Source organism: Phragmites australis, chromosome 13 (assembly GCF_958298935.1).
Source record: "Phragmites australis chromosome 13, lpPhrAust1.1, whole genome shotgun sequence".
In the NCBI taxonomy this organism is placed as follows: domain Eukaryota; kingdom Viridiplantae; phylum Streptophyta; class Magnoliopsida; order Poales; family Poaceae; genus Phragmites; species Phragmites australis.
This window is the reverse complement of record NC_084933.1, coordinates 24,837,179-24,849,767: the sequence shown is the minus strand read 5'-3', so window position 1 is coordinate 24,849,767 and position 12,589 is coordinate 24,837,179. Positions and strand designations below refer to the sequence as shown.

Sequence of the window (12,589 nt, the reverse complement as noted above, 5' to 3'; positions counted from 1 at the left end):
TGCTTGATAGCGGCACGTGATCAGGAACCATGATTCCCCTGGTTCTTACCTGCTGCCATCTAGCTAGCTCTATACAGGCCATGGGCAAACGCCACAGGCAGCTCCGGCAACAATCCTTGCTGACCAATCTAAGGTCATACGGCAATTCCCAAGCGACCAATCCGTGTCCATATCGTAGACTCAGTCTTCTCGTCCTTGCAAACATCTCCCAACAATGGCGCGGCGCCAAAAGTTCCGTGCCACGGCCAGAACAAAGCCGGTCATTTGCGGCTTATTTCCCAACAGGCTACAGCTACAAGAACACTAATCCAAATGGCTGCAACTTTAATAACGAAATAATTAAGCACGTAGGTGTTATAAAAAGGCCATGCATGCGCACACACAGACACATTACAGCAGAGCAAGCCAGCCATGGAAAGCTTCAAGCTCACCTTGCTCCCCATCCTTCTCCTTGCAATCGTCGCCGAGGTGACCGGCGATGAGCTCCGCACGTTCATTATCCACGTGCAGCCGCACCAGAACCACGTGTTCCGTACGACCGACGACCGGACAACGTGGTACAAGTCGTTCCTCCCGGAGGACGGTCGGCTCCGCCACGCGTACCACCACGTCGCGAGCGGTTTCGCCGCTCGGCTGACACAGCAGGAGCTCGACGTGGTGTCCGCCATGCCTGGGTTCATCGTGGCGGTGCCGAACCATGTTTACAAGCTGCTGACGACGCACACGCCGCAGTTCCTCGGCCTGGAACTGCCACAGAACGGGAGAAAATATACCTCCGAATTCGGCGAGGGCGTCATCATCGGCGTGCTCGACAGTGGCGTCTATCCCTACCATCCCTCCTTCAACGGCGACAGCATGCCGCCGCCGCCGGCCAAGTGGAAGGGGCGCTGTGATTTCAACGGCTCTGCGTGCAACAACAAGCTTATCGGTGCTCGATCTTTCGAGTCAGACCCGTCCCCCCTCGACCGGGATGGGCACGGCACGCACACGTCAAGCACCGCGGCGGGAGCAGTCGTGCAAGGCGCTCAAGTGCTTGGCCAGGGCCTCGGCACTGCTTCCGGGATAGCGCCTCGCGCGCACGTCGCCATGTATAAGGTGTGTGGCGACGAGTGCACCACCGCCGACATACTCGCCGGCATTGACGCGGCCGTTGGTGACGGCTGTGACATTATCTCCATGTCCCTTGGCGGGCAAACGAGACCTTTCTACCAAGACGGCCTCGCTATTGGCACGTTTGGCGCCGTAGAGAAGGGTGTTTTCGTCAGCATGGCGGCCGGCAACGAAGGTCCAACCGGCAGCACGCTGTCGAACGATGCGCCATGGATGCTAACCGTCGCGGCGAGCACCATGGACCGTCTGATCAGCGCACAGGTGCGCCTCGGAAATGGCCTTTCTTTCGATGGCGAGTCGGTTTTCCAGCCAAACATCTCGACCACCGTCTCCTACCCGCTGGTCTACGCAGGTGCCAGCTCAACACCCGACACGAATTTCTGCGGCAACGACTCACTGGATGGCTTCAACGTCAAGGGAAAGATTGTGCTCTGCGACCGTGGCAACGGCGTCGCAAGGCTTGCCAAAGGTGCCGAGGTGATGAGAGCCGGAGGCTTCGGCATGATTTTGGTCAACGAGTTCGCCGACGGGTACAGCACGCTTGCCGACGCGCACGTCCTCCCAGCTTCCCACGTTAGCTACGCCGCCGGAGTGGCCATCAAGAAGTACATCAACTCCACTGCGAACCCCGTGGCGCAAATCTTGTTCAAGGGCACGGTCCTTGGCACGTCGCCGGCCCCGGCTATAACCTCGTTCTCCTCGCGTGGGCCCAGCTTGCAGAACTCTGGCATTCTGAAGCCCGACATCACTGGCCCCGGTGTGAGCGTACTCGCGGCGTGGCCATTCCGGATCGGCCCTCCGTCGGCGCCAGTGTTCCCTGGACCGACCTTCAACTTCGAATCTGGCACGTCCATGTCAACGCCGCACCTAAGTGGTATCGCCGCACTGATCAAAAGCAAGCACCCGGACTGGTCGCCGGCGGCGATCAAGTCAGCCATCATGACGACCGCCAACCCCACCGACAAATCCGGGAATCTAATAGTCAACGAGCAGAACGTAACGGCCAACTTCTTCGCCACAGGCGCCGGCCACGTGAACCCGGACAAGGCCATCGACCCCAGCCTGGTCTACGACATCGCCCCCGCCGACTACATCGGCTTCCTCTGCGGCCTGTACACGAGCCAGGAGGTCACGGTGATCGCGCGTCGCTCGGTCGACTGCTCGACCATCACGGTGATCCCGGACCGCATGCTGAACTACCCGTCGATCTCGGTCACGCTGCCGTCAACAACGAACCCCACGGCTCCGGTGGTGGTGAGCCGCACGGTGAAGAACGTCGTGGAGGCGCCGGCGGTGTACTACCCTCACGTCAACCTGCCGGGTCTTGTGCAGGTAAAGGTCACGCCGAGCTCGCTGCAGTTCACCGCAGCGAACCAGGTGCAGAACTTCACGGTGTCCGTGTGGCGGGGGCAGAGCACTACCGCGAAGTTTGTGCAGGGCTCGCTCCGGTGGGTGTCCGACAAGCACACCGTGAGGAGCCCCGTCTCCATCAGCTTCGCCTGATCGTCTCTAGGGCTCAATCGACTTGACTACTGGTACTTTACCTCCATCTGGGTTGTTCCCTCGTCGTTCACACTTGGTTTCATTTCACTACAGCTAGCTGATAATCCTGCATGTTTCAGTTAATCTGTTGCTCAACAACATTACTCACGCACTACCACTAGCTAATAAAAAGGACTCGATTGTGAAATTGCTAGCATTGCTAAGCCTGATTGTATTTGCAGAGTCGCATGTAACGTTCTCCCTGGTCTAAAAAAAAAAGTTCTTCCACTAAGAGAAGAGATGGCAAATCTTGACTCGATCAAAGCCTGCAAATCAAGGCCTACTTTTGCAACCGGATCGACCCACAATAGCAAGAATGGAAAAGTATTCGGCCTTGCCCAGTCAGCCCAGCTGAGAATCGGGGCAGGCCACGGGCCCAGTAAAATTCGAACTAGGTTTGCGCAATTGTTCCTTACAATTCAAAGATAATTCGCACTTTTCATTCAATATGAAAAAAAGAAATACAAGTTCATATAAATTTATTAACGCATAACTTATTTCAACCGTCCATCTATCATACATAATATTTATTTATCTATTGATTCTCTTTACCTATCCTATGAAAAAATAGATATCTCTCAACTCATCGAGGGAAGGATTGGCTCTGTATGCCTAAACGTAATTGAAACAATCTAATCATCAACCGCTAACAAGTTAGGGCTGACGCGGGCGTTGACTTCCGGCACCGGTCGTGGCGCTGCCGGCGGGCGTGACCAGGATCGGGCTGCGCACGACGTACTTGCCCGAGACCCACTTCAGCTGGCCCTCGATCGTGCCAGCCGGAGCCCGGCCGGACGTCGACTTGACGGTGACCACGTAGTTCAAGATCTCGTCCAGCGCCTTGAACGTCAGTTTCGGTGGGTTCACCTCCACTTTCACCGACGCCGGCACGTCCACCTCCACGGCGTACGTCGAACTGGCGGCCCCGACGTTTGTCACGGAGCGGTTGGCCGTCACGGAGAAGGGCGGCCTGTCGAGGATGGCGGTGATGGACGGGTAGTTGAGGTCGTCCTGTTCAAGTTTTGGCATCTTGGCACAGGACACCTGCGGCTCCGGGTAAATGATCGTGTTCACCTTCTGGTCCGTGTAGTTGAGCCCGCACAGGTACGGCACGTAGTCTTTGGCCGTCATGTTGTACACAAGCCCGGGGTCCATGGCTCGCTGCGGGTTCACGTGCCCGGCGCCCACGGCGTAGAAGCTCGCTGGCCTGCCGTCCACGTCGGCGATCGGCTTCCGGAGGTTGTCGGTGGTTTCCGCAGTCGTCATTAGGGCTGACTTGATGGCCGCGGGCGACCATGTCGGGTGCGCATTCTTGATCAGCGCGGCGATCCCGCTCAGGTGCGGCGCGGCCATGGACGTGCCGGACTTGATGTCGAACCTAGGAACCACCGCATTAGGCGCCAACTCCACGTCCTCGATCGAGGGGACGCCAGCGATGACGTTCACCCCGGGGCCGATGATGTCGGGCTTCAGGATTCCATGGCTTAGCCTATTTGGTCCCCGCGACGAGAAGGGTGCCACCATCGGCGACTGCGGCGTGCTGAACGTTGTTCCTTTGAAGACGAACGTCGCCGTCGCGTTCCGCTTCCGCGAGGATTGGATGTAAGCCTTGATCTTCTGCCCCGTCGCGTAGGGGACTTGCACTGTTGGGAGGACGTGCGGCCTCGGGATGACCACCGGACCGAACACCTGAGGGGTGACGACGATCATGCCGGCCGCGCCGGCGCGCTTTACCACCTTGGCCTTCGCGGTGGTGACAGCACCACCGGCTTCGCAGACGATGATCTTTCCGGTGACATTCTGTGCTATCAACACGCTCTCACTGGCGCACGTGCCGTCGCCCACATCGCGCACCAAAGGGCGTAACTCGCCCACAGTGGTGTTGGGATCGTTGAGCGACTCGCCGTCAAGCTCAACCCCGCCACCAAGCTTCACGGTGGCCAAGAATCTCCTGTCGGTGGTGCTCGCCCCTACGGAGAGCAACCACGGCGCCTCGTTGACGAGGGTTCCTGGGCTCGGGCCAGTGTTGCCTGCCGCTGCGCAAATGAACACGCCGTTCATGATCGCCGTGTACCCACCGAGGGAGACGGGGTCGTCTGAAAAGTCGACGGCATCCTCATTCCCAAGCGAGAGCGAGAGGATGTCGACGCCGTCTTCGATGGCATCTTCCACCGCCGCCAGTATGTCATCTCGATCGCAGCCCTTCTCCTCGTAGCACACCTGGTAGAACGCAATGTGAGCGCGGGGGGCCATGCCGGTCGCCGTGCCGAGCCCGTTGCCGAAAACGCTGGCGTTGGGCGCGAACGCACCGGCCGCCGTGCTCGACGTGTGCGTCCCGTGCTGCCCCTCGCTGATCGGAAGCACCGGGTCGCGAAGGCCCTTCCACTTCCACTTGGCCGACTCGAAGTACGACCTCGCGCCGATGAGCTTGTTGTTGCACACCGTCTTGTTGAAGTCGCACCGGCCTTTCCACTTGGCCGGCGGCGGCTTCATCCCTCCCTCGTCAAACGACGGGTGCCCCGCGTAGATGCCATCGTCGAGGATCCCGATGATGATGCCCTCGCCCATGTTGCTGGTGTTCCACACACCGCCGGTTCCGCGGCCGCCGCCCATGAGCCCGAGCATCTGCGGCGTGCGGGTGGTCAGGAGGTGGTACGTCTGCTCGGGGAGCGCCCGGAGGAACCAGTCCATCTTGGACATCCTCGCCACCTCCTCCGGCGTCATGCGGGCAGAGAAGCCGTTCACAACGCTACGGTAGGAGTAGATGAGCCGCGACACGGAGGCCGGGTCGGCAGCCAGCGCCTGCTTGGCCGTGTCGCACACCGACGCCAGGAGCGACGCGTGCCAGCTCGACACGTTCTTGTACAGGTTCTGGTCGTACTCGTACGGAGTGCGCACGATGACGAGGTAGTTGCTGTGCAAGCCGGTGTCATGGCCCCCACGGCTCGCCGCCGGGGTGGCCGCCGTTGGAGAGAGGAGGAGGAGGATGGTGGCGGCGACGCGGAGGCCGAGACACGCCAACTTGCACTGCCTGTTGTTTGGATTTTCCATGGGCGGAAAGCTAAACGAATGAGAGGAGGTAGTAAAAGGTTTCGTTGCAAAATGGGAAGTTTGTTCCTGTGATCTAAAAATGGCGTAAGAGTTTTGTGGTCAAATGGTGAGATGCCTTAATATAGGAAATGCATGCAAGATCTGTGGATGCTTAGTTCTGGTTGAGAATTGATCAAATCTACGTAATCAGTTGGGGAGAGAGTGTCTCCCAAACGGCATCTCTTCATCATGTATATAATCACCCATCCATCAATGGAACGAATACAAGAATTCACTACTTTATAAAGTTCTACTGTCTCAATTACTTTTGTCATTCAATAGTTCTGATTACAAGTTCCATCTAGACCTCCGTTCGAGGCTTCCATGTGGAGGAAATGAAGGAGATGAGATATCTGCGCCTGTTCTTGTGTCGACTCTCTTGCATGCACGGAAGAGCACAACACCTTAAGCTGGAGATAGGAGGAGTAGCTCTGTGCATGGTGAGTTTACAGAGTGAATTGTGGCAGCCACTCATCTTATATTTACTAATTAGAGGCTCCTTTTAATGCCTCCACATTAATCTTAAAAAAATCCTAGAAATTCTCATAAAAAAACAAAGCATCCGACCGTCAAATTAATTGATTGACTAACTGTAACCATAGATTATCAACCAGAAAAAGCAAAAGATTAAAAAACAAATCATAGAGTCCAACTCCAAGACTACTTCTTTCCTTACCTTTCCTTCATTTTTTTATACCTTTTGTCCAACAAGGTTACATTAGCAAACTCCAACTTAGTTACGTTAGCAATAAACACACTTTTTCAAATCAATTAAAATATGACAATTAAATATACGTGTAATCAAACATTACAAAATTAAAACAACAGAACGCAAACATATTACGGATTATCACATAAAAATAATATCAAAGAATTTATAATATATTTCAAAAAAATAATATGAGATACGGTGACGACATTAAAAATAATAATAATTTCAAAAAATCAAGAAACAAATAAAAATCAATTTGCATAACACATAAAATAAAAATTATAAATTAGATCTATTCACAAATAATAAATATGATTTCAATATTATGAATAAAAATTATATTTATATTTTACATTCTAATATTTAAATATAATAGCTGATGTATCCTAGCATATAACCATTATTAACATAATTATCTAGAATTCAGTTGTAAGTTAAATTTCTAACCTGTGCATCGCACATGTTGATGTGCTAGTTCTTATTATAGTGAGCTTTCAGGTGGATGACATTGGGAGAGAACAAAAACAGAATGTGTAGGTGTTGTCTTTATCTTAGCTAAGCGACCGCCTCTTAGAGATTTATACGGTCATATAGAGATTAATAAATTGATTTGAACAGGCCGACATGGCCACTTTCAGTTGTGAGAAATCTCAATTTCTCACTCAAATTTGGAACATCCAAACAAAGGCATAAAAGCATACAGCATGCACTCCAAACTTAGTGCACGACTCGGAATGTATGAATTTAATGGAAATTCCGCAGAAAATTTACAGGAAACCGTTTGGTTCTCACATGAGTAGACATAAAGTTCCGGCGTTCTGGAAGGGACCAATTAAAATGACCGAATAGATCTCTGATCCGACAATATGCAAATCTCAACCTGTTCCCGCCATCTGAACTGGGATCTTCTGCAACTCCAACACACAAACCTACCGCATCACATAACAGTATAACCTCATAATGAGCAAGCTTCAAATTTGCAATCCTCACACCATATTAAACTGGCAAAATATTACTCTCTATAGTTATAAATACATATCGCTTTAGATAACACACGGTCTTCAACGTATAACTTTAATCACTATATTTTTATTAAAATATATTTATAAATATATTAAATTTGTAATATTACAGAAGTATTTTTCAAAACTAATCTATACATATAATTTTAAAATTTTAAAATTAAATATTTTAAAATATATTGTTAGTTAAAGTTTTAAAAATTTGATCAAATCTTTATCAAAACAGTAATTATTTATAACCAGATTGAGTACTTGGAATCCCAAATTGCATTGTATATCTTAGATACAAATGATACACAGTTCTCACTGGCATTTAGAGCACCTCTAGTGTATGTTTGATTTGAGAGGGAGCATTTGGTTCGATTGTTTTACGGTTCGTTTGCTACAATGTGTGCAGGTGTAAAGTCTCTCACGATGCTAACAGTCAGTCGAGTATGATCTCACTAAACCGACTCAGGTTTGAGGTCTAATATCCTCTTAATAAAATCATAGGAGATGTCCTCCCTCTTGGTACTTATTTTTACAATGTGTGCGGGTTCACAGGCCAGTAAAAAAAATCTCCTCTCTCATCTCCTCATTCGAGTGGATATAGCGTGAAGTCAGCCAGCCAATGGCTATATACAGAAAATAATTTTTTATTTAACATGATTCGACTGTAATTTAAAATGCCATTTTGGTTTCTAACACCTTCGATCGACCGCTCCAATGTGCTCGATTTGATTCCTACGAGACACGGTTCGATTCAAACCCACAATGGAGATGCTCTTATAAAGGTCCAAGCTGTATTGTTGGACTAGATATGTAGCCAAACGCCCAAACTGAGCCCACGGAGGCGCCAATAGGTTGCATTTCGGATCTGAAAAGACGTGTCCGGTGCCCCTGTTGTGGGACCGTATGAGCGCCACGTCAGCCGAGATCCCGCTGGCACGATGGAATGTGCCGGCGAAGCCGGGAACACCTCACCACACACCGCTTCCCTCAGGGGAGTCCCTGATTCCCCTCCTCCCGTCGCGGCCGTCCGTCTCGCAGTCGCATCCCACGGTTCCTGCCTCCCTCCCTCGCGCCCCGCGCTCCTATCAGCCTCATCCGCCCAGGCCAACCAGCAGACCAAGTAGCGACACACACATCACTTGCCAGGCCACTTGCTCTCTCTCTCTCTTCCTCTTTCTCTCTCTGGCAGAGGGAGCTGCCATGTGGACGCGGGGCTCGCCGGGGAGGCTGCCGGCGATGGAGGAGTGCAGCGAGGACGGGGATGCGGATGCGGACGTGGACATGTACCGGCGGACGAGCGGGGCGATGGCCTCGTGCTGGGGCCGCTTCGGCGTCGCCGCGCTGTGGCGCAGGCTGCGTCAACAGCTCAGCCTGGCGCGGCGCAGGAGGCGACACGGCCGCTCCATCCTCGGCGCCGGCGGGCCCAACTACGACCTGCTCAGCTACGCGCAGAACTTCGACGACGGCGGCCTGGAGGAGCGCGAGGCGCCGAACTTCACCATCAGGTTCGCGCCCCCGCGGCATGCTGTCTCGCCGAGGCGCGCGGCTGCAGCGCCGGACGCCGTCGCCGCATGACGCGCGCCGTGGCCCGCGCATACATGCATGCGGAGTTTTTACCACTGCTCGCTGCGCGTCCTGGTAAATGCTCCACGAATCTTCAGTTAGTTAGATGTGCAGACATGTCGCATGGATGGATGTAAGTAGATTCGTTACAGCTTAAAGTTGGTATTCAAAAAATCTTGCCGGTTTGTTGGCTAGATGCATGGTTGCAGGGATTTTTGTGAACTGTACTAAACGTTTGATCATGTTAATATTATTTAGCTTCGGACGCCAATCGATGTTCTGAAGTCCAACCAGCTTTTCGAGCAAACATTTTTTTTTTAACGACCTGCCAATTTCATATTAATAAAGTAGGAGGAAACAAGAAAAAAAAAATACAAACCTAAGATCCAACTAGTAGACTCCACCCTGAACACCAGGAGTAGGAGGCGATGCCCACCAACATAACATCGAGCGCCAATACACATAAACCACATGACATAGCCAAGAAAAGGAGAAATCTTGCATCACTCAATACCCTAAATCTTCAAGCTAGCTAACTCCTGAAGACGAGAGGACCACAATTGTACTAAGCTTGAGAGAGAAGAATAGAAGCAAAGGTAAGATGGACAACAAGCTCTTCAAGGTTGAAACCATGGCAAACAACGCATCGCCAAGACAAGCCAACAATTGCTTTAGAATGGTAGGCGAGGGATCACCCCTTGGCTCGACAGCGACGTTGGACACGCAGAAGAATCACATAGCACAAACACCTCACCTCCCCCAGAGTGCCACACGTTGATGATAAACCTGATTGCCCTCAGAACCAAAGCAATATTGCAACAAGGATCACGATGCCTCTTCAACCATCCACTTATAATTTGTGGCACAACTGCAAAGGATCAACCTAGGACTACTCGGGACAATGCAGCTTTGGTACGGACCTCTTTGCAAGCAGACCGGGTGGCGAGTAGGTTGCACTTGGGGAGGTCATGGTTTTGAGATCTGGCAGCTCAAATATTGGTGAAGGATGTCTGATGGCTCATACATAACGAAGGATGACGACGACGATTAGAAGTGCCAGACCTCAACACAAGGCCAAATCCAGCATGAGTTGGGGTGACGACAGCCCAGGAGTTGACTCGAGGCAGTGAGAAAGGTGAGGTCGCACCCAGCGGTCCTTAGCTTACTTCCCCGCCACGCTCAGATCTGAGCCAAGGGTGTCGGCAAGTGCGAAATCAACTGACTAGGCCTGGCTAGGCTTGCACCACCGACGAGCGCTGCGCGACCACCCCAGATCCGACCGGCCCACAGATCTAGGAAGCACTTTCTCTGCCTCCTTATGAGACGAGAGGGAGGGGATGCAATTTTTTTTTTTTGCTAGGTAGGTCTGTAATGGGTTAGATTAAAATGGGTTTTTTTTTTGGGTTAGTTGACTCTTGGGTTTGTTTGGGATAGGTGGAAATGGGTTGACAAAGTTATTGGGAAGAGTTAGGTTGGGTTTGCTAGAAAGTAGATTGGATAGGGTTAGAATAAGTTTTTTTTTCTCATTTTTTCATGGGTTCATATTTGGATTCTCACTCATTCCTCTCAACCCAATTGCTACCTCACGTCAGCGGTGTCACTGCTCATTGATCAAGACTGAATGTATGTTTATTTTAGATATGGATTATGAAAAACGGATTTTGGATTATAAATTATAAAAATATGTATTATGAAAAATTAGATTATAAATTGTAAAAACCTAGATTGTGTAATGGTATTGGTGACTAATAGCATCTAAAATTTAAAGATACTCTCGTACCTTCTGTAATTATAATCTGTAAAAAGCCGGTGACCGATAGATACTATATTGCGGTGTAAAAGGGAGGTGGATTATAAAAAAGCAAATTGTAAAAGCTAACTATTTATTTCAATTTTAACTTTTAAACTCAGTTTTCCTAAAACAAATATGGACGTCGCTGATCAGGTGGCCCCCTTTTCGAATCCACCAGTCCAACGGCTCCTCTGTAGAGCTCTCTATTCGATCTGACCAGTTGTTCCCCTCCCCAAATCCCTCTTCGATCCACCAGCTCCTGCAGCGAGCTCGATCGGGGTCATAGCTAGCTCGGCAGGAGGGGCATTTGTCTTCGGGTTCCTCCCCGGCGTCACCTGCGTCTTCTCCGTCAAGGTCCTCGGGGCCTCACTCTCCTTCTGGATCGGTAGGTCGAGACATCTCTCCTCTTCTTCTCCTTTCCCTTCTTGGCGCGTTCGCGGTCTGCTGCGACGTTGGATTAATTCTTTTGGCGGCGCATAGGCATCGAGATCTGGGAATGCTCTAGCTTTGTTCGTGCGATCTCGAATTTTAGCTTTAGCTCTGATTTGGAGAATGATTTTTTTCTTAGGGCCGAGAGCTGGTTTAGTTTGTACTTAGCTCCGATCGTGGGGGGTCAAGACAAGAGTGGCGAGAAGAAAAATATATTTGGGATCAGGACATTGATTGGTTGTAGTCACCAACTGATTAGTACAACTGGTGAATCTTGATGTCAGATTACACCGGAATCCGCATATAGTCAGATTATATGCAAAGCTGTCTTGGTAGTTGCTTTGTCAGGATCCCCGCATATAGTCAGATTATATACAAGTGAACTCTTGTCCTAATTCCTGTGTTATCCTAATTCACTTTGTCAGGATTCACTACCCACATATTTCTTTACACACTACAGTCAGATTATAGTGTATTGCTTCTTTTTCTGTATTGATATAGTCAATGATCATAGTTTATGGTGTATTGTAATGACCACACTATAGTCAGAATGTATTTCTTCTTTACACACTACACTATAGTCTGATTGTAGTCAGATTATATTATGGTGTATTGTAATCACGGCATATGTTAGATTACCTAGTTTTTAATTTCTAGTTTGGTTAGAACTCTAATGCTTTCCTGAATGTTTTCAGATGTTAGTAGTTCTTCCCATAATCTCATATGCTACTTGCAATCCTAAAGCGATTACACTATTTCCTGTAGAAATGTTTTGCTATCGGCCTACAAGCACTTTACATAGTTTATTAGAAATTTTAACATTGCACATGAAAAGCATGTAAAACTTTGCATTATTACATATTTATTACTCCGTATTCATGTTACAGTTCACAATGCCAATTTGAGACTTTCTCGTTCATGTTGAATTCAATTTATGATGTAGTCTAGTTTGTATAATTCTTGATTTCAGTAGTCCAGACTAGTGTACTCTAGACAAATCCTTGTTTAATTTCTGAACAACTACAATTGAATTAGTATATCATGAACTTTTCAGCCATCTTCATCCTTACTTTAAGTCTCTAATATGTTTTTTTACCTCTTTGTTTTTGCGGGATCTAATCGACAGTGTGCGACGTCTCAAGTTCTTCGGCACTCGACAACACCTAAGCTCTTAAGAAGCGACTCAAGATACTACCGAAGCATCAAGTTCAAATTCTTAAAACCTCTGAAATGTTGGAATAAAGTTGTAACGAAGTTCAGCTTAAAATTATAGTGTTGTAATACATAATTTCATTTGCAAGTATATATATAGTATTGTGGTTGTTATTGAGATTTCTA

General features: G+C 49.6%; 3 protein-coding genes across 5 annotated transcripts; 2 read left to right on the top strand and 1 right to left on the bottom strand.

Moving 5' to 3' along the window:
• The first annotated feature begins 345 nt into the window (after positions 1-345).
• On the top strand, positions 346-2,891 carry LOC133889131 (subtilisin-like protease 4). Its single transcript, XM_062329595.1, has one exon. It carries the CDS (start codon positions 412-414, stop codon positions 2,611-2,613), a length of 2,202 nt encoding a protein of 733 aa, XP_062185579.1. The 5' UTR covers positions 346-411; the 3' UTR covers positions 2,614-2,891.
• A 415-nt stretch (positions 2,892-3,306) lies between these two features.
• LOC133889558 (subtilisin-like protease 1) lies at positions 3,307-5,703 on the bottom strand. The gene has a single exon (XM_062330035.1). The coding sequence runs from the start codon at positions 5,701-5,703 to the stop codon at positions 3,307-3,309; it is 2,397 nt and encodes a 798-aa protein (XP_062186019.1).
• A 2,606-nt stretch (positions 5,704-8,309) lies between these two features.
• On the top strand, positions 8,310-12,589 carry LOC133887882 (uncharacterized). Of its 3 annotated transcripts, none has more exons than XM_062327894.1 (2): positions 8,310-9,105; positions 12,378-12,589. In XM_062327894.1, exon 1 carries the CDS (start codon positions 8,371-8,373, stop codon positions 9,040-9,042), a length of 672 nt encoding a protein of 223 aa, XP_062183878.1. In that variant the 5' UTR covers positions 8,310-8,370; the 3' UTR covers positions 9,043-9,105; positions 12,378-12,589. The 3 variants fall into 3 exon arrangements, 2 of the variants coding, with proteins under 2 accessions (XP_062183878.1, XP_062183879.1); XM_062327895.1 differs by lacking the exon at positions 12,378-12,589 and adding an exon at positions 9,410-9,529 and having other exon boundaries at positions 8,310-9,109; XR_009903664.1 differs by lacking the exon at positions 8,310-9,105 and adding an exon at positions 10,953-11,207.